This window comes from Protopterus annectens, chromosome 2.part2, assembly GCF_019279795.1.
Source record: "Protopterus annectens isolate FY-2018-M chromosome 2.part2, PAN1.0, whole genome shotgun sequence".
NCBI lineage: Eukaryota > Metazoa > Chordata > Ceratodontiformes > Protopteridae > Protopterus > Protopterus annectens.
In genome coordinates this window covers 927,095,818-927,117,205 of record NC_056730.1, presented here as the reverse complement: position 1 = coordinate 927,117,205, position 21,388 = coordinate 927,095,818, and the positions used below count along the sequence as shown (strand labels likewise).

The 21,388-nt window shown below is 39.7% G+C and overlaps 1 protein-coding gene across 4 annotated transcripts in view; it reads left to right on the top strand.

Moving 5' to 3' along the window:
* SSBP2 (single stranded DNA binding protein 2) overlaps positions 1–21,388 on the top strand; it is a 1,934,337-nt gene that overhangs the window by 1,537,222 nt on the left and 375,727 nt on the right. For all 4 annotated transcript variants that reach the window (XM_044064241.1, XM_044064242.1, XM_044064244.1 and 1 more), the window contains exon 8: positions 11,034–11,104. In XM_044064241.1, the coding sequence (XP_043920176.1) occupies positions 11,034–11,104 (71 nt within the window). The remainder of the gene's footprint in view (positions 1–11,033; positions 11,105–21,388) is intronic.

Sequence of the window (21,388 nt, the reverse complement as noted above, 5' to 3'; positions counted from 1 at the left end):
TGCATATTAAACTGACACCTTCTTCTTCTTCTTTAAGGCCTAAATCTCGATCCACGGCTAGAAAACCGACACCCAGACCGCTTGGTCAGGCCCCTATGCCTAAAAAACAAATAAGAATGGCTGAAGACCTTATTATTCTAATCAGGGGAAGCCACCCTTCTCCCTCTAAGAGATCGAGAACTGATTTTCCTTCTGATTCTTCTGATCAGGATTCTGAAATTTCTGTTTTTTTCTGATGACCAAGAGTTGCCTTTATGTATCTATGAGGATTCTGATGCAGAAGACTCCATTCCCTCTGCTTCCCCTCCAGAGGATTTCTCTTTTGGTGAAACTTTGCATACTCTTAGGGAGCATTTCCGCTGGGAAAGCCAGGATTACTCTGACTCCAAAAAGAGTCTTAGGGAATTCTTACTCCTACCTCAACACAGGCCTTTAGCTGTCCCTCCTGTACTGGACATTGTAGATGATGCCTTCTTGGAATCTAGCCTGGCCCCCGACACTTTACCTCCAGCTCCCAGAAAACCTAACCGGTATTACAGAGTACCTGACTCTCACAAGTTCCTCTTTAAGAATCCTACTGTGGATTCTGAGACAATTTCACAGGGACCCAAAGGCATTAAGGCTACTACTGCCAAAAACCCTACCCCCTCTGATAGAGATTCCAGGGTCCTGGATAGATGGGGTGAGAAGGCATACTCTTCTGCTACTTTGGCCATTAGGGCCTTAAACTGCCAGTTTCATATGTTAAAGTATCAGCAATATATTATTGGATTGCTTAAACAGAAAATGATGTTGATTCCTGACTGTGTTGAAAATAAAGAATTACAGGATTTAATGCATTCTGCTGAACAAGTTGGTAAACATACTTTGCAATGTGGTTTTGATTCATTAGAGGCATCTTGCAGGGCTGCTGTCACTGGGTCTATACTTAAAAGGCATGCTTGGCTTAAGGAGCAAACTTTGCCAGATCATGTTAAAGCTAAATTACTGGATGCTCCCTTAAACCAAGACTGCCTGTTTGGCAACAAAGCAGAAGAAGTACTTAAAAAGATGGAGGAAAAAACTAAATCTATGCAAACTGATAAAGATTTCCTGAAAGTACAGCCTCCCAGATTTAGTAGGCACTGACCTTCTAAGAACTGGTCCTTTCCTGTCTCTTCCAGGCCTTCTCAGTCCAAACCCAGGACCAGCAGACTACCCAGGCTTCAGTCTCAAGGTGCTCACAGATCTAAGCAGTGGGGGGCTCCCACTTCCAAATCTGGAAGCAGTAAGACACTCCCCTATGGTAAACTGTCACAATGACTTAACTTTAAACCTTCCAAGCCCTGCTCAACTGACTGTTCCTTTCGGGGGAAAGATTGCCCTGCATGCAAAAAACTGGATTACCCAAGACAAATGGGTTTTAAATATAGTTTCCCAAGGATACAGATTCCACTTCTACTCCTTACCAACCCCAAACAGTTGGCCAGACTTACCCCCAAATCAGTGGGCAGAGGCTCAAAAGCAGATTCTCTCTCTTCTATGTATCTGGGCTATTCAACCTGTTCCAGAAGAGGAATGGGGGCAAGGCTGTTACTCAAGACTTTTCCTGGTACCCAGAAAGGACAATTCCTGGCGGCCTATCCTGGACCTGTCTATCCTAAACACCTTTTTGGTAATCCCAAAATTCTAAATGCTAACTTCATCAGCTGCTTCCCATGCTAGGCAAAAATGCCTGGTTGGCAACACTGGATTTAAAGGAAGCCTACCTGCACATCCCAATAAGGGAATCTTGCAGAAGATGCCTATGCTTCAGAGCAGGCTACATGCACTATCAGTTCTCTGCACTGCCCTTTGGCTTATCTGCTGCGCCCAGGGTATTCACAAAGTGCCTAGCTCCAGTCATTGCATTCTGCAGGCAAAGAAATATTCAAATATACCCATACCTGGATGATTGTCTAATTCATGCAGAAAGCCAGGACGTACTATTAAATCATCTGGCATTTGTAAAGAAATTGCTAACTTCTCTGGGGTACACCATAAACGAAAAGAAATTACATCTAGTACCCTGCCAACAAGTTGTATTCCTGGGAGCAAGCTTGAATACAAATTCCCAGATGGCCTACCTCACGCCAGAGAAACAAGTTTGACAGCCTACTTCAAACTACTGGCCACAAAGACCCAGCTATCTGCAAGGAAAATACTGCAAGCCCTAGGGTTCATGGCCTCTTGCATTCTACTAATTCCATATGCAAAACTACATATGAGGAAACTACAGTGTTATCTAAAAAGCCTATGGTGTCAACATTTTCAGGACCTAAAATCAATGATTCCTATCATCCCTTGTCTAAAGACAGAGTTCCTTTGGTGGGCAGAGGACTGCCATTTATACTACCCCCCTGCTGCCCAAACCCTAACAACAGACGCATCAGACTATGCATGGGGGGCTCACTTGGCAGGCCAGTGCATTCAGGGCAAATAGAACCTGAGTCAAATGCATCTGCATATCAATCAAAAAGAAATGTTAGCTGTACAGAATGCTCTGACAGCCTTCAAGGACCACATTCTTCCAGGACAATTATTGGTAAAGACGGACAACACCACTGTTATGTGGTACATAAACAAGCAGGGAGGAACCCACTCGTACCCTCTCTGCAGACTAGCCATGGCTCTGTGGAACACAGCCTTGAGCTACCAAGTGCAGCTACAATCTCAATTCCTGCCAGGCAAGCTAAATACACTGGCAGACGACCTAAGCAGAAATCTCATGGACCCACACGAGTGGAAACTGGAACCAAAGATATTCAACATTTTGAGAAGTAAATGGGGGAGCCCAGAGATAGACATGTTTGCCTCCCCTCAGATCTACCAGTTGGACAAATTCTGCACAAGAACTCCCCACAGACAAGCTTGGAAAGTGGATGCCCTGTCATGTACTTTTAAAAACCTATCAGTTTATGCCTTTCCCCCTCTGCCTCTCCTCTCCAAAGTTCTACTAAAGATCAAACAGGACAAATCAAGGACAATACTCATTGCACCAGACTGGCCACGCCAACACTGGTACCCCCTCTTGCGCAGTGTGTCACTGCTGGAACCATGGCACCTGCCTCAGACCCCTGCCCTGCTGTCCCAGCAGGAGGGCCAGATTCCGCACCCCCAGCTTCAAACCCTGAACCTTGCAGCCTGGCTAATTACCTGAGCTCTCTGTTACCATCCCTCAGTAACCAAGTGATGGATGTCATTCTGGAGGCAAGGAGACCTAGTACTAGAAAATCCTATGCTAAAAAATGGAAAATATTCTGTTCCTGGAGCCTAACTCAGTGCCCAATTTACCACACATTCTTCAATACTTAACTGAGATGCTTCACAACGGCCTTTCCTTTTCTTCCATTAAAATTCATGCCTCGGCCATTTTAGCACATTATAATACAGAGTCACCCCTCTTCTCTCATCCACTGCTGAAGCAATTCCTCAGAGGGGCCAAAAACTTAAGACCACTCAGGAGAGCCCCTACTCCAGCCTGGGACCTTAACTTTGTATTGGAAAAGCTCACTCTGCCTCCCTTTGAGTCAGTTGCAAATGCAGAGTTGAAATTCCTTTCTTGGAAAACAGCCTTCCTTCTAGCCATCACTTCAGCAAGAAGGGTGTCTGAATTACAGGCCCTCATGGCAGTGGCGCCTTTCATCATATTTCATGTGGATAGGGTGTCTCTCAGGACCAATCCTTCCTTTATGCCCAAGGTGGTATCCAGTGAGGCCCTTAATCAGTTCATTCATTTGCCAACCTTCTTTTCTAATCCACAGAAGAAAGGGGAACAAATACTGCACTCCTTGGATGTGCACAGACAACTTAGATTTTACTTGGACAGGACTAAGCCTCTCAGGAAATCTGAACAGCTGCTAGTTGCATTCGCTGCAGGGGCAGAGGGTAAGGCCATTTCAAAGCAAACCATTTCTAAGTGGATAGGCCATCACATTCATTTCTGCTATAAGCACCATGGAAAACCTACCCCCACAGGGGGATGAGACCACATTCCACCAGGGCTGCATCTACCTCTACAGCCTTTCTCAGAGGTGTCCCTACCAGGGACATCCTAGAAGCTGCTACCTGGAGTTCTGTACATACCTTCACCAAGCATTACCACTTGCCAATTTTTTCTAAATCCAGAGCTGGTTTTGCCACTGCAGTCTTGCAGGGCCTAATAGCTGGTCCTAATGCTCTCTAATTGCCTCCTCCCTTCCTTAGCTTTGGGAATCTACTCAAATGTAATGACTGCAACAGTGAAACATGAAGAACATAGTACAGTTGTGTACACTTTCCATAAATGTAGATGTTCGAGTGTGTTCACTGTTGCAGTCCTGGTTACCCTCCCTCCAGCCCCCTGACTTCTGTTGACTATACCTCTCCTTTTGTTTTCTATACTTAAAGCTTTCTGGTGTATTTGCTTTTTGTCAAAGGTGTAACCTTGTATATAATTGCTTCCCATTGTGGGGGCACCTGACATCTGAGGCAAGAAAAACTGATGTAATGGCGTCGGCTGCATGCTTTATACCCCTGACTACCTGACGTCATGGAAGATGAGACATCAACTGACGCAGGACCCAAGACTTTGATAATCAGGCCGACTGAGGGCTACCTGCAAGCAGATAACCCAAGTGTAATGACTACAACAGTGAATACACTCAAACATCTACATTTATGGTAAGTGTACACAACTGTACTTTATCCAGAAATGTTAACCCTCACAGAATTAGTACTTCAGAATTATCCAAATAGACAAAAAATATAGTGTATTCAGTATCAGGGCATCCATGGAGTCAAATACACACAGAGATTATATATATATATATATATAATATATATATATATATATATATATATATATAGATATATATATATATATATATATATATATAGAGAGAGAGAGAGATAGATATATATATATATATATATATATATATATATGTATATAGAGAGAGAGATATAGTTACATAGATAGATCTAGACAGATATAGATATATACATTATTATTTCTTGTACCCTAAAATAAAAAGACAATTTAAAATGAGTGACCTAATAGATGAAATGAAGAGTGCTGCAGCAGTTGAAGAAAGGACAGATAATAGGCAAAGAAGCAGATAACCTGAAATGGGCAGAGTAAACATAGAATTATATCCACATAACACGTGGAAGTGTAATTAGTGCATTAATGTCCTGTGTTCTTGCCACAGGGGATACTTGCTGTTATCATACCTGACTGAAGTCCACAGTACAGGAACTCAGAAGATTTGTGAGTTTTAGAATTCAGACATATAACTCAGTCTGTACAATTTCACAGTCAAATAGGACAGTAAAGGAAATTGTCCAAATGGTGAGGAATCTCATAAGGAAGACTAAGAACAAAAAGCTAAGAACTCTCATCTTAAAGTTTGGAATACAGGTATACACTTGTAAGGATTCTGTCTTTCTGTAGTTCAGTCATTAATGGGTGGAAGGGTGTAAACCACATTTCTTACGTTAGCTGCATTAATGGTGACAGCAAAATCAATACAAAGTAAATGAAATGCTGGGAAGAAATCAGATGACACTAAATTCTCATTCCTTCATGTCAGCAAGAGAGGAAAAAAATATATAAGCATTAAAAGTCATGGGAATATGTGCAGCTGGAAGCTGAAGTTGTTACTAAATTGCCCAAATTAAGGTCCTGTGCTGTGTACGTGGAAGATGGAAAGCTGTATAGAAGGAGTAACAGAATATTATATATTTTAAAAAAAATGGAGTCCAACAGGAAGACCAACCAGGGCTTTACTGGAAAAGCTCACACATGCTACTTGCTGTGAGGAAAAGATTAGTTTGCTTTTGCTTTCTTGTATTTTGAATTACTTTACTGCCTTCTTCTAATTTGTATGTTGTAACTTGATTTCTGTACACTGAGTTTTACTTGTATTCTGCTATTAATTATGTATTAAAACCAACAAAGAGACCCCAACTGTGTCTCTTGTGAGTCACACAGAAATATTTGTCACCCTGGTGGTAGTGTGTTCCTGTCTTTCTAGTTGCCTGCCCTTTACATTAATTTGATAATGTATCTCCTTCCCTCTCCCCTTTCATTGGTTGTTGTGAGTAAGCACAAAATTATCATTTGTCAAATCACTTCCCTTCAGCTATGCAAATTTATTGGCCATCCCACTGCATTCCATAAAACCAGAATACAAAGTGCCCACCCCCTTTCAATCTTTCTCTTTTAAAATTAGTGGCTGTCCACTAGGTAAAGTTTGTTACCACCCTTTCATATCTAACTACTTAATACACACTGCAGTACTTAGGATGGTTAACACCCTGTCTTTAAAATCTGCAACATCTATTGCAAGATGATAAATTATTGCAGACCCCACATTCTGCCTCTCAGTAGTCATCTTGGGATTAGTGCTTCTGTTTTCTCCTGTTGAGAGATGGAGCACAGGGACATTATTTCCTGGAGACTGCTGACTGCTGAAAGCCTAATAACTGCTTCATAGGTGATAGCTTGGAATTTGTGCTTATATTCTGCCCCTGATGAGATAAAGAACAGAGTGCATTGATTCCTGTCTGTTTCTGTTTGGGCAGTGAGTGTCTGTGCTTGACATTTCTGATTGGTCTGATTGCTATTCATTTGATCTGATTGCTATTCAATGCTTCTACCAAGAAAAGTTTACAACAAGCCTACAGACCCTTGCATCATCTGGGACAAGACTGTGGATCACCAAAGAGACTGTGACCTGCTTCTCGTCTTGGGATTTGTGCTAATTTTTTGCTTCCGGTAAGAGAAGAAGCAAAGGAGCATTGTATCCCAACAGAGTGAAGCTGCGGTGAGACCAACACTAGTAGTAGCCAGACAGTAGCCATTCACGTGACTCCCCCATTTTCATCATTCTTGACAAGCTAATTCTTTGTTTTCAGCAAGTACTACTTGAGTTGTTTCTAACTTCAGACTGTCTGTCTAAATACTTCATCCTTAAATTTTCAGGGTCTACTTATTAGTTTCCCCTTTAGTGTTTGGCAGTGCTCTGTATAGACAAAGATACCTTGAGTGACATTTTTCCTGTAAAAGCATGATTAAAACTTGAAAAATACCTAGTTGTACACAGGACAGCTAGCTTGCAGTGACAAGCACTGTCCCCAGAGTTGCAAACTGGATACTCCTGACATTGGTTTATATTCTCACTCCAACTGTCTAATCAATAAAAAAGTCTGTTGCCATGGATATTAACTTTCCCACTATCTCCATTACCGGTTTGGTGGGTATGGGCATCCTGAGGCAATGTAGAAATTAGCCTCATGTTTACTGACAACCAGTTAATTCTCAAGCAAACTGTAATGGTATGTGAGAGATGTATTTACATAATGTCACTGGAAAGAATGCTGTCACATAAAAGTACTCCTAATGTCAGTAAGGTTGTCAGTAGTACACATGCTGCACCCATCACACACAATTCAAAGCAGACATACAGACCCAGATATGCTGAGGCTCTTAAATGTAACCTTCCTAAACCCCAAAGACCTCCTAAATGAAGTATACAGTACATAACAAATACCCCCAGAAGCCCCAAATGCACTCTTTCAAAACAACACCCTTATCAACATATAGTCACATCTCGTGGAGCCTCTACTTCTAAGCACATAAGGCAAGCCACCACACACTCCAACATTCTGGTCATTGAAGACTCCATCTTGAGACACACTGATATCCCTCTCACCAGGCTGAATAAGGAGAAAGTCATGATTAGTTGGCTTATCAGGGGCTAGGATCTGCCGCATTACGCATGCACTCAGGTCATTGGACCACAAGTACCAGTATGACTGAGTCATAGCCTATGTGGGTGTAAATGTCCTGAGGGGTACCTCCCTAGACTATATGAAAAGAGACATCATGGAGCTCTCAGAATATGTGTCTCAGGCTGGTATGAGCCTAGCAGTGAGCAGCATTTTTTACCTTCTCCAAGGATGATGCCACAATACAAACAACAGATGAATGACTTTAATGAGTGGCTAAGTTTCTGGTGTCATTCTAAGGGGTTGCAGTATTTGTCAACGTGGAAGGAGATGGTCAATAGGCCACGCTGCTTTGCCAGGGATGGTCTGCATCTCTCCAGTCTAGGCTTTCAGATATTAGCTAAAACTTAATACCTTTTTTAGGCAATGCCCAACTGAAAGTACTTCCAACATAGCAAATCAAAACCAAGAAAAATCTAAAGCTCAATGCTAGGAGTCTAAACATAAAAACTCCATTCCCTAGAAGGTCTCTTCACCCTAGAGAATGCTGATGTCTGTACAGTCAATGAAACGTGGTTTAAAGCCACAGAGAGCACACTGACAGTGCAAGGTTATAATGCCTTCCCCACATTTAGACCAGCTACTACACAGGCAGGGACTAAGGTGGAGATGTCTCAATTTACATTAAAAATAAATATACCTCAAGGCTGGTCATACAGGACAATGCACTTGAGCTACTCCATGTTTAATTTACCATAGGCAAAATCCAGTACCACTTCCTTGCAAGCAATAGGTCCCCCTCAGTGACTCAGGAAACCCATACCATGTATTGAAAGTTATTGGGACACTCACCATTCAACCCAATACCATATTCATGGGCGACTTTAATTACCCAGCTATTAACTGGGAATTCTATTCAACACCAAACTTACAGGCACAGAGATTCTGGGATTTTGTAAATACATACTCCCTAGACCTGGTCAATACACCAGCCAGGGCTGCAACCATACTGGATCTGGTCCTTACTAAAATGGGAGAGTGCTGCACACCCCCTTCTATAATGCCTTCTCTGGTAAGGTCAGACCACAAAATGGTCTTCTTTGAATTAAAAGTAAAACCTGGACCGCCAGCTACCGTGGAATATTCAGGAACTACTCTAAGGATAACTTCTGCCATTAACTGATAACCTGGCAAAATTTGAAGCCTCCATAAACCCTGAAAACACTGCTGCCTATGCAGAACTTTTCACATAAACCCTATACAAGTCTGTTAATAGCTGCATAGTGGCAGCTGTACCCACCAGGAAGAAGTACAGAACTAACTCCAAAAAAAACAAGTCACACTGGTGGAATTACAAAACTCAATAGACTGTATAACAGAAGGAAGAAAATCATGGCAAAAATTAGGAGGTGCAGCAACCAGCAGGACAGAATGACTCTTATCAAACTAAACAAACAACTCAGAGAACAAATAAAGTCTACCAAAGCCAGATTTGAGGTTTATTTGGCCTCCCAGGCCAAAGACAACCACAAGGCATTCTTTAGCTATGTCCGCAACCTCAAAGGCAATACACAATTGTGTGCAGAGTTAATTGTAAATGGAGCCACTTATACTGAGTTAGAAGATATAGCAAATGTACTGGCCGCCAAATTCATCTCTACCTTTACGCCTCTCTCCCTCTCAACCTGCCCTCAGGAAATACCATCAAATATAATTCCCCCTGCTCTCACTTGGGAACAGGTCCTTAATGCTCTCTTTAAGGCCAAGAACACTGCATCAGTGGGCCGAGATAATATCCCAGGGTGCCTTCTAAACAGCATGAAACATGACCTACCTACAGTAGCTACATGATTATGAAAGGCTAAGTCACTGTCTACTTGCACTCCCAAATTCCTGACCACTGGGTCTATTCCCAGTTTTGTGTTATGAATGTGGTAATTTTGGTAATTTGTGGGGGATGGCTGCCTTTCTAAAAGAAACTGTTATGTAGTTTTTGCATTACATTTTAGACCACTACTCTGACATGTTATTTGTCAATGTCAAGCCTTCTTGGAGGATATTTGTGTCTTGGAGGATTCATTGACTGCACCTAATTTGCAATAGTCAGCCATCTCGGTCAGCCAGAGTACCAAGTGCCAGTAGCCTTTACTTCATAGAAGTAGATGCCATATGTATTTTGTCTGATTGCTATGTGAATAACTACATGTACTCTACTGTACAACTGTTGTGTGTATGTTTTCCAGTTGACCTGGGAGGTGGCTGTAGGGGGTCCTGTACCAGTCCACTAGCCCTGTAAACAAGCATAAATAAATACATGTCTAATTGCTATTGTAATTGTCCTATATGTACATCTTGGAGCTTTTCTCCCCAGGAATGCGCTGACAAAGGGCTTTTGCTCATTCGGACACTCCCGGTCAACAAATGTAAAATAAATAAATAAAATATATAATAAAAGGGGTGTGGAGAACAGAAGCTGTTCATAATGTTCTCTTATTTTATATCACTGAGGTGCAATGTTAATTGTGTCAGTTCACCATTGTTAAGGAATGCATATACAATACAAGCATTTACATCTGTAGCTTAGGAATACCATTTGGTAGGTGATGTTGATCTAAGAGTAGAGTAACCATAGGATGGAAGATTATAATTTATTTATGTATGTATTTGTATGTTGTTTTTATTCATTAACTGGTGAACTTTTATATTTGCTTGTTTTCAGGCTCATCTCACTTTCTGGTTGAGAATGAAGCAATCAAAAGTAGCACTAAAGGACAAAGCTCATTATCAGCTCATAGCCATAATCATTTGTGCTGTACTGCCACACTATGACCATTACACTACCACACCATATGGTGGGGCCCCATATGATATGAGTATTGTGAAAATTTGATTCCAGTTTATCCATTATCGACAGTTATAAATCTATGCTTATATTGTACATGCTTAATTCTGTTGTGCCCAAACTGTTCACAAGTCATTCTCCATCTCATTGAATGTGACTCCTCCATTATGAAATTGTTTTCTGAAACACGGCTGCAAATACCGATTGCAAACTTCTGTATCTGGACAAAACCAACAAGATCTACGATAGGTATCCTGAAAGTAAGAGGGCTCAGTTAATCAGGGACAAAAATTAAAAAGTTGGGAAACTTTGATAAAGCAAAGTAGTCCCATTTTGTTTATATATCCCATGGGCCAGGAGGTCATTAGCTGTTGTGTAGGTACATTCATAATAGACAGTGCTTATCCAGGCAGGGTACTTGCTTATTAGCTTTATTTTTTTTTACTGTTTTTTCTTGTAGGACATCCAAACATGGGAGGACCAATGCAACGAATGACTCCGCCACGAGGGATGGTTCCCCTAGGACCACAGGTATTAATTTCCTATTTAATGTTACAGTTTTGTCATCTTTATGAAATACATATGTATGTCATTAATGAATATTGTGTTCAGATATGTTAGCTTTACATTTCAAATTAAAGATTATATTTTTAACGACATAAAGGCATTCTTTGTTACTTATACTGCAAGCATATATAAAGCTGAAATTAATGTACACTGAAGTGTAGACTTAAACATGAAGAACTTGCAGTCATATTTGTCTTATAAAGGGATGAATACAGTAGGTGATTCAACACTATTTTATAACCCTAATGCATTAATTGCATCCAGAATTACTCCTCCAGTAAAACACTGAAGCACCCCACTTCATTGTTTTAAGTGACAGCCTGTCCCAGCTGACATGTGCCCTAGTGATGGGGAGTAAATGGGACAAGTGGCATTGAAGGGGCTGAAAGTTGATAGGCAGCAGAGACAAGAGTATTTAAAAAACAGAATAAAAAAAATAAGCCACCTGCTGAGTGCAGGCAGACAAGATCACATAATATTGTGGAGCCAAGACTAGTGTTCTTGTTAATAAGGCAGTGTGTCTCAATTTAGATGATTTCAATATGGCCGAATGTCACACACTGTACTTGCTACAAAGGTTGCATGCTTTCACATGTGCATTTTTGCCTAGTAATGCCAGTTTAGCTAGCTTAGCATAAATCTGTGTGCAGTTGTGGCTGTAGGTGTGGTAAGGACATGTTTTACTGCTATGTTTGGTATATGTAGGCATTTCTTCAGCGGTTGAATGTATTGCAGATAAGTAGTATTTTGAGGTTGAAACTATATTTTCTTAGTGCTATAAATTTGGGAAACTTAAATTCCTGTGCTTTGTTAAGTATTGTTGCTAGCATACTGAGTCTTGCATAATTTTTAACAAGCTACTATACTGTTTTCCATTTTGATATTTATTAACACGTTACTGCAATTTGTTCAGTAGTGTTGCGTCTCTGCTTCTTCTTCTTCCGGCTTTTCTCGTTTAGGGATCGCCACAACGGATCATCTGTCTGCTCATGATTGGCAGTGAAGTTTTATGGTGTAGAGTGGCCAGCCTGGCGCCCAACCTTCCACAGAAGGCACACGCACACACTCACACCTAGGGCCAATTTAGAGTGTCCAATCCACCTACTGCATGCCTTTGGGATGTGGGAGGAAACCGGAGCACCTGGAGGAAACCCACGCGACCACAGAGAGGACATGCAGACTCCACACAGAAGGCACCCCAGCTGAAAATCGAACCAGAGAACCTCTTGCTATGAGGCGACAATGCTAACCGCTGCACCACCGTGGCCACCCAGTAGTGTTGCGTCTCTAAAAGTATTAATCGCAAGTACGATCAAAATTTTTATTACAGAATTATTTTGTAGTGAGGTGCCCCAAGTGCCTCCAGCATTTCCTCAGTACCTACAGTAGAACCATTGTGGAAATTGCATTCTGTACTGTTAAATCCTGTAGTGATGTTCAAGGTGTACAGCAATATGGTGATCATGCTGTATGCAGAACAGGTGCACAGTGATGAGTGTTCCTTAACTGCTATGCTGTTTTGAGTTGTAATTGATGTATGTCACAGTTTGAGCTGTTATTTATTGAAACAGTATGGCATTAGGGATTTTATACCAAATTACGTCATGTTGCTTTCATTTTTCGTTTCTTTACCATTCAGGCTGCAGTCAAGCATTATAATGCACAGTGAGCCACTAATACTTAGCAACACGTTAAGCTATCGAAACAGAATTGCTACTCTTTAATGTGTAACGATTGTGTTAATGGCCATTGATAATTCCTTTCACCTTGTGTCTTGGCTGCCCTGCAGTTATGAGTTAGAGCAATGCATGAATATTATAATCTCAATGCTTATGCCTGCAAAGCAGCTTACATTTGCATACCATATTTTCTCGAAAATAAGACCAGGTCTTGTACTTGCCAAAGTAAGCATTAGGGCTTTATTATCAGAGAATACCTTATTTAACCCCCCCCCTCCTGTAAAACAATCTACATTTATTCATGTTCACAAATCGACATTTATTCATGTACACAGATTGACATTTATTTGGTACTTTTCTGTTATTGGGCAACAGTTCTAGGTAACGCATTAACAGTTGTGTGAGAATTCTATATAAACAGTGCAACAAACATTTCAACTTCAGAATATTTACACCTTGGCTTTCATAGTGCAATATTTCATGTATAACAGAAATTGCAGAAAAATCTCAATACATGTGTATTGGAGGAGGAGAATAAAATAGGTGAATAACTGCCACTTTTTGAGTGGTGATGCTTTCTTTATTCTTTACCCAAACCATAAGAGAAGAATGCTGGAAAGTCATAAAAATGAAGTCTGGGAACTAGTGGCCTTACTTTGTAATTACCCCTTGATAATGAAACGTTACCTTAATACAATAAAGTCAAAAAACTGACAAGAGCTTGCTGGAAGCTGAAAGCAGAAGTAATCCATTCTGATGCCCCGGTAATGGAAAAGTTATTCAAATACAGTCATCTCATCTTCTTCTGAAAAATTGTCATAAGTCTCCAACCCCCGAATTCTGGCCTGAATTTCTTGCAACTCCATTTCCTGTAGAACCATTGGCCCCAATCTGTCATGCCTAGCAGTAGAGCTCTCCTTAAATGAGCACTGCTTATCCAAGTAGCCTGCTCGTAGTGCATTGGCAATACAGCTGCCAGTGATTTTACCCCATGAATTCTTCACCCAAATGACGACCTCTTGCAAGCTAGGCTTCACAAAGTTTCCATGCTGATTTCTCTCCATTCTATTTTTAATGTAGTCATTGAGTTCCATTTGCAAATGGTCCTTGAATGGCTTGTTTATTGCAATATCAAGAGTCTGGAGATAGGCAGTCATTCCTGCGGGAATCATTATTTGATCTAGTCTTCTCCGTAAAAGGAAGTTCTTCATGTCTGTAGCGCGGTGAGTACTGGCTGAATCCCAGACTAGCAGACCTCTTTCGCCACCTCTCAAAACAAGTGGCAGCATTACATCGACCCACTTCCTTATAACTACTTGTGTGCACCAGGCTTTTTCGGTTTCAAGAATGTAAATGCCTGAAACACGTTCAGTCTTATCTTTCTTGCCCTTGCTAATGATTAGAGGTGGGGTTTTCTTTTCATCTGGACGAATTGCCAAAATACAGGTAACGTGCACTTTTGTAACCAATGGAGGGAATGTAGATTGACGAGGCACCACTCTGATCAATTGTTGTTTGAGATCCTTGCCCCATAAACACTGCAGTTTCATCCATAGTAATCATGTTGGAGGGTTGGTATTTAGAAACGTCAATGCCATCAACAAAGGACTTGAATGCAAGTGACGTTTAATAACTTCAGTATCTTCCAGCTTGAACAGTGTTGTCGATCTTCTTAGAGACAGTTCATATCGCTGAAGGTAGCCATCCAGCCAATGTTGTAATGCTTTGAATTCTTCTGGGGATATTTCTAACTGTGGTGCCATTGCAAGGGCAAATGCTTGAATATCAGCCCTGTGCACAACCAAAGCCTTTGCTCTCCTTTTAGCAATCCAGCAATCCATACACAGATGATGTCTTCCAGCCCAGGAAATAATGGTTGCCAACCTGATCCACACTTGCTCTTCTTAGCATTTCGGCCTGTTGACTGAGGTTATCGTACGCTGCTAGCCATTTTCGGACCATTTGGAGATCCAACTTCTCTTTGCAGAAAGCCATCAGATTCTTTCCCTGGGAGTCCTCGACGATTCCTTTCTTTTACTCGATGGAATAGCTCTTTCTTTTTTCACTCATCTTGTAGGGGGGGTTTAATTGAAGACTTACGAGACAGGAGTGGCAACACAAAATGGCAATGGTTAAGAAGACACAACCACACCTGTTTTTTAGCAAGTGCGCACGTTTTACTTGCGTTGTCTGTACTTTGACCAATCAGAGTACACTTGCCATTGTTTATGGGCCAAGGATCTCAACCGTCAAGTGTGAGTGAGGATTAGGGTTACAGTAAGAATTGTGGCGGACTCCCAGGGAAAGAATCTTATAACTTTCTGCAAAGAGAAGAAGTTGGTTGTCCAAATGGTCTGAAAATGGTGAGCAGAGTATGATAACCTCAGTCAACAAGTGTCAATAATGTTATTATTTTATAATTCAACACGTCCGTCGTGTGTTGTTGATGATCTTAACTGAGGCTTATTTTTGGGGTAGGGCTTATATCATGACCACCCTGGAAAACCATGCTAGGCCTTATTCTCTGATTAGTTCATATTTACAGAGAAATACGGTAGTGTATTTCTAAGGGCATCAACTTTGAATCGGAGGATGATTTGTGAAAGTGGGGATACTGTACAGGACCTGCAGAAGTGCCATGTGTTGACTGTATTGTGTGGTTTGTGTGCAGTATAGGGAAGCCAGGAGAACAGTATTGCCCTAACATTTTGTAGCTTACTTTCCCAATGGAAGGATATGTTAGTAGGCTGATGTTGTTAGCTATGTATTGTTTAGCTATGTTTTACAGGGTACAAGCTACCTTGGTAGCTGGCCTGTTTTTCTGTGAGAGGAGTACATGGAGCTCCTGCTAGCCATGTTAGAGGATACTGTGGCAGTCTGGCAGTCAGCTAATGCTATTTAGCCATGTGTTTTTCTCTGGAAATGCTTGCATGTACCAATTTACACTGCAAAACAATTCATAGAGTCAGCCACCAAATCACTCAGCTCTATAGATTACCATGACATGTCAAAGAAAATGAATTCTGCAAAAAGGCTGTTGTCTCCCACTGAAGTCACTGGGAGAAGCCACAGTGCAGGTATTTCAATAGAGGCATAGTGGTGGTAGGAGTTTGAATCTGTATATGCATGTGTGTGTGTGTGTGTGTGTGTGTGTGTGTGTGTGTGTGTGTGTGTGTGTGTGTGTGTGTGTCCATGGGTGGTTGCAGGAAGGGGGGCTATGTAAGGGATGGAGAATGTGTATGTATGTATGTATGTTTGTGTGTGGTGTCATTGTATTGGAGCATGCATATGGCTGAGTGGGTGTGTCTATATGAGTGAGTGGGGTGTGATGTTAAACAGATGTTTTGTAAATGTGGGAATGTATGTGTGTGTGTATAAATAATTTATTTTATTAAAATATATATATATATATATATATATATATATATATATATATATGTATGAATATGCGTTTGTGAGTGTTGGGTGGAGTGTCTGTGTCAGTGATGCATAGCTTAACAGAAGAAATTATCACCAAAAAGTGCTTTTACCACAGGTGGTAAAAAGATAGAGATACACAGACGTGGAAATTAGTTGATAATGAAATCTTCCATATTGTGGCTAAAGCTGTCTGTGAATCACTGTTTATCATGGTCAAGTAAATTGACCTTTCTAGGGTAGACAGTATGAGTGACCACACTCCTCTGTCTAAATCCCAGGCAAGTACCCAAGGCAGCATGAGAACTGGTCAGCTGCTGTTTTGCGAACTGACAACAGCACAAAGGATATTCTGCTGAAAGCTACTTTCTGTGAACAGTAACTGTTGCCTTTTTCCCATTGTTGTGTGAACTTTGAGTTGGTATATATAGTTTGGTGGGGGCTTGGTCACCACATGGGGTGCAGGGGAGACTAATCTCTGTGGAAAAAAAAACTTGCTGTTCACTGAAAATGGCTTTCAGAAAATATTTCTCTCACTGTTCTCTTTTCTTACATGGCAGAATGGTTAAGATGCTTGCCTCATAGACACAAGGTACAGGGTTGGATTCTCATCTTTAGGGGAAATTGGTTAGGCTTAAAATGGTCCACAAGGGCAGCTAGCCTAGAGTTACCTATTACCTGTCATGAACATGTGCCCAAATATCTTCTGAAATGATATAAGAAACCCTGAAAGTGTTAAAGCAATGTGGCCTTTTATAAGTTAGTTAATTTTAAGTTCATTTACCAAACATTCAGTTTTAAAGTAAAATTGTGGCTGTCAGTTGTTTTCAGGCCAACAAATATCAAAGCTATTACAATCATTTTATATATCTATATCTATGTATCTATATAGTTAGAAAGATAGGCAAATTTTATATATATATATATATATATATATATATATATATATATGTGTATATATATATATATATATATATATATATATATATATATATATACACATATGGATTCCATTCACTTGGTCGAATTTCATTTAGTTGAAAATTATTCCAGGCAGTTCACTTCATTGAAAGCTCACTTGACTAAATCAGGGGGGTGTAGCCCCCCCACATTATGCCAATAGTTTTTACTAAATATATATATCAATGCATTTCTATTGGATATACCTTCATGTAACAGTGAATACATTAAAATTATGAGGGGGCTACACCTCCCACACCCCCCCTGATTTAATATTCTCACTCCAGGGTTGCACTGCAGTGGGGCAGGGGCTATATTCAATTTTCGATCAAATGAAATTCAACCAAGTGAGCTTTCAGTCAAGTGAGCTTTCAGTGGAGTGAACTGCCTGGAATAATTTTCGACTAAATGAAATTCAACCAAGGGAATGGAATCCATATATATATATATATATATATATATGTATAGATCTGTGTCATATGATCAACTTTTTAATTAGTAGAATTTCATAGGATCGAACTCGTATGTTGGAGTCAAAGTTATGTAAAAACTCAAAAACAGCATTTTACTAGCTCTTCCAAGATCTTAATTTCAGCTTTCCCAGTATGAAAACAGAAACTCAGACTAGAGAGACAGTAAACTCATATTTTTGGGTAACTTTCAGTAACTGGCTAGTAAGTGCACTGCCTGGATGCCACCAAAAGAGAAATTCAGGGAACCTGAAAGAAAATCCATCACAAAAGGTGAGGAAAAAAACACTGACTAGGAAGAATTCTGCATCTGTTCAGGAAAAAACACTACCTGCTCCAGCTTTGATGCAAGACATGACTTCCAGTAATCTAGAGGAAAAAAGTAAGTCAAGTGTACTCAGAGCTGATTAAAATAAGTGAAATACTGATGGAGTATATCAACTCAAATAACAAATAGATGAAGAAAATGGAAGAAGCTTTAAACAGATATTCAGATGAGGTGATAAAACTGCAAAAATCAGAGGTCGAGAAGGAAAGAAAAGGCTGGCTGAATATGAGACTTCTCAAGAAGAGATGTTTCAAAAATAATTGAATCAGAGGATATAGCATGTATGGAAAACCTGAGATTTTCTGCTATAGAAGGGAATCTGGAAGGAATGGACTGTATTAATTTTATGAAAGCACAAATAAGCAACTGGACTGGTATTCCACAACAGGAGTTGTTAATTGAAATACCACATCATGTGTATGCTCCAAACCTGGCCAAGAGAAAGCAACTTAGGCCTTTAATGGAAAAGATGCAATCCTACCAGCAGAAGGAGCTGATTCTGACAAAACTGTGGCAGAAGGACAAAGCACTAAAAGTGGGAGACTGTAGAGTGTTTGTGGAAAATGATTACTCACTCTACACCAGGTAGAGGAGGAGTAAATTTATTCCATTTGTCAGGGAAATTCGAGAAGCAGTCATGAGATTCAAACTGCTATACTCAACTGTCCTTAGAATATTCTTTTCTGGAGGGACAAAATCATTTTTTGATGCAGAGCATGCTAAGGAGGAAATAAAAGTTTGTCTAACAAAAATGAGTTGCGAAACAGAAGGAGATTCTGCTTCCTGTTCTCCTGATGATAAAGACCATGGAGAGACTGTGCCATTGAAACCTTTTCTAATGTTTCAATGGAAAATGCTTGAGATGCAGAAAAAAGCACAATAGTTGACTAGAAGAACTGAGAGTACATTGGAAATGAAATAGAGACTGGATTTCGGAGAGGGAGATAAAACAGGAATACAACCAGCAGCTCAGAAGACAAATAAACATGGGATTATAAAGCATTGATTATATTTGTGAAACATGGCAAAACAAGAAAATCTGGAAGTATTGTACTTTTCTGACTTTGTTAAACTTGTAGGGGACTCTAAAGTGTATGCCCTACTTCATTGTAAGAATACTTTGGAGTGGGGAAGAGGAGGGAGAGAGCTAACTGTAAATAAAAAAACATTTTTTTCCTAAGAATAGTATTTTTATAGTGCATGATATAATCTACAGTCTATAAATTAAATGTTCTCAGTTATTTTCAAGTGTAATGGGGATAGTAAAGTAAACTAGTGCCCCTGTTTTTTTTTTCCCCTTCCTTTCTCTTTATCTTTGTTCAGTTTTAGGAAATGTAGACACTACAATGTAAAAGAGAAGAAAACTCTGGTCAAAAGAGCATGATTCAAGGGAAATTTTTTTTCTCATTTTTTTGCATAAGGGAGTGACTGAATTAAGGCTCTTGGCTTGATCTAGTACCACATTTTAAGAAAATTCAAATAAATAAAAAAAGAACATTGAGTATAATAAAGCTTTCCTTTAGGAAATAAATGCATGTAGAATCAGGTCTGTATCTGCTTCTCATGTCTGCTTGGAGGCAATCTGATAAAAAGCAATAAAACAGAATACTTCTTTCTTTCAGTGGTTTTCTCTCAGTGGCCAGGAGATGGTTTCTGAAAGCATTCAAGTGTTTTCCTATTACGTGAGAACAGTAGAGATGAGACAAAACTAGACAGCATGTTGTAGAACCACAGGCTGTCCATGCAGCTTAGCATGCATAATCTTCATTTTAGGTTAACCCAAGTTTGTGAGTATTGCTGTCAGTTTGGGACAATTGTTCCTGTTACAAGGGTAAAACTTCAGTATTTGAAGATGTACATAGTTTTGCATGTTGGTATTAAGTTAATATGTCTTGGGGTGTATTTGTTGTTTTTGTTTGAGGGCTTTCAATAAAATAAAACATTTTATAAAATGTGACATAGGCTCAAATGGATATGACAAGAAACAAATGTATACAAGATAAACCTGGTAGACATTAGTGTATGAATGCAACATAAAAGCTGCAACTAGATACTTATCAAAAAGTTGTTACACTCAAAAGATGGTAATAATAACATTTAACATAATGACACTTTCTGTATTATCTTTAAATGTTAATGTTCTCGTGGATACATACAAAAAAGAAACGGTACTGAACTATATTAAAAATGTAGCGTGCAAATAGCTATGTTACAGAAGACACATCAGGGAAGAAATGAACATGTGAATTTGTTAAAAGGTTTTTCAGGACAGTTATTTAGCAGAATACCTGGAACAAAGGAAAAGAGGAGTACCTATATTAATTGTAAGAGGAGCTCCAGTAGTGATAGAAGAGGATAAAAAAGACAATAATGGTAGATTTGTAGTACTAAGGGGCTACTGGCAAGGGAGGAGGAGGAGTACATTGGCTTGCATTCATATTCCACCTAAAACTGCTATAATGGTGCTTAAGAAAATTCTTCAGCAAGGAATATTACTTATAGGTGGGGCCCAGAAGTGAAAATATAACAAAGAAGGGTAGATTTTTGAAGAAATTTATGAAAATGCTTGGCAAGGAAGATGTGAATTCAGCAGTAGGAGTTCGGAGTGAATTTACTCATTATTCCCTAAGGTACAAAAACTAAGCTAGACTACACAGAACTTATATTTCACAGGAACGTGTGCATTTAATTGAAAGTTTTGATACGCATTCAATAACTATTTCAGATCACACCCCAATAATAACTAAAATAAAAACTCAGAGTTATGAAATAAAAATTAGACACTGGCGCTTTCTCACCTATCTGTTGAAAAAAGGAACTTAAGGAATGGGCAGTAGAAATTATTTGGTAGTTATTACAGAAGATATAAATTTCTTCTGAAAATGTAGCTAAGGAGTGGGATAAAATTAAATCAGAGTTTAAAAATAGGGTGAAAATAAAAGAAAGAGATATGGTGAAGAAGTAACAAGAATTATTTAGATGGACTGACAAATTTTAAAGTAGTGCAGAATAGGGGGAATCCCATAGAACAAGAAGAGGAGCAATTGCAGAATGCTAAACAGAAAATGATGGATTACTTCAGTAATGTGCATGAATTTAGAAAGATTGCTGTTAAGCAACTGGCTTTGATAATTGCTCTGGCACACAAAAAACTTTTAGCACAACGACTGAGGCAACAGAAAGTAGAAAGGGTTGTCACCAAACGTAGGGAGTGTACAAGAGATCCTATAGAGGTGCTAGAAATATTTTGGAAGTTTTATGAAAGTGTGTATAAAGCAGAGAAATGTGGAAATCAAGCATAGGTACCAATGGAAAGGTTTATTGGAATGGTGATGTATAAGCAATCTGCAAGAAAGTCTCCAGGAATAGATGATATCCCTGTGCAAGTTTGGAA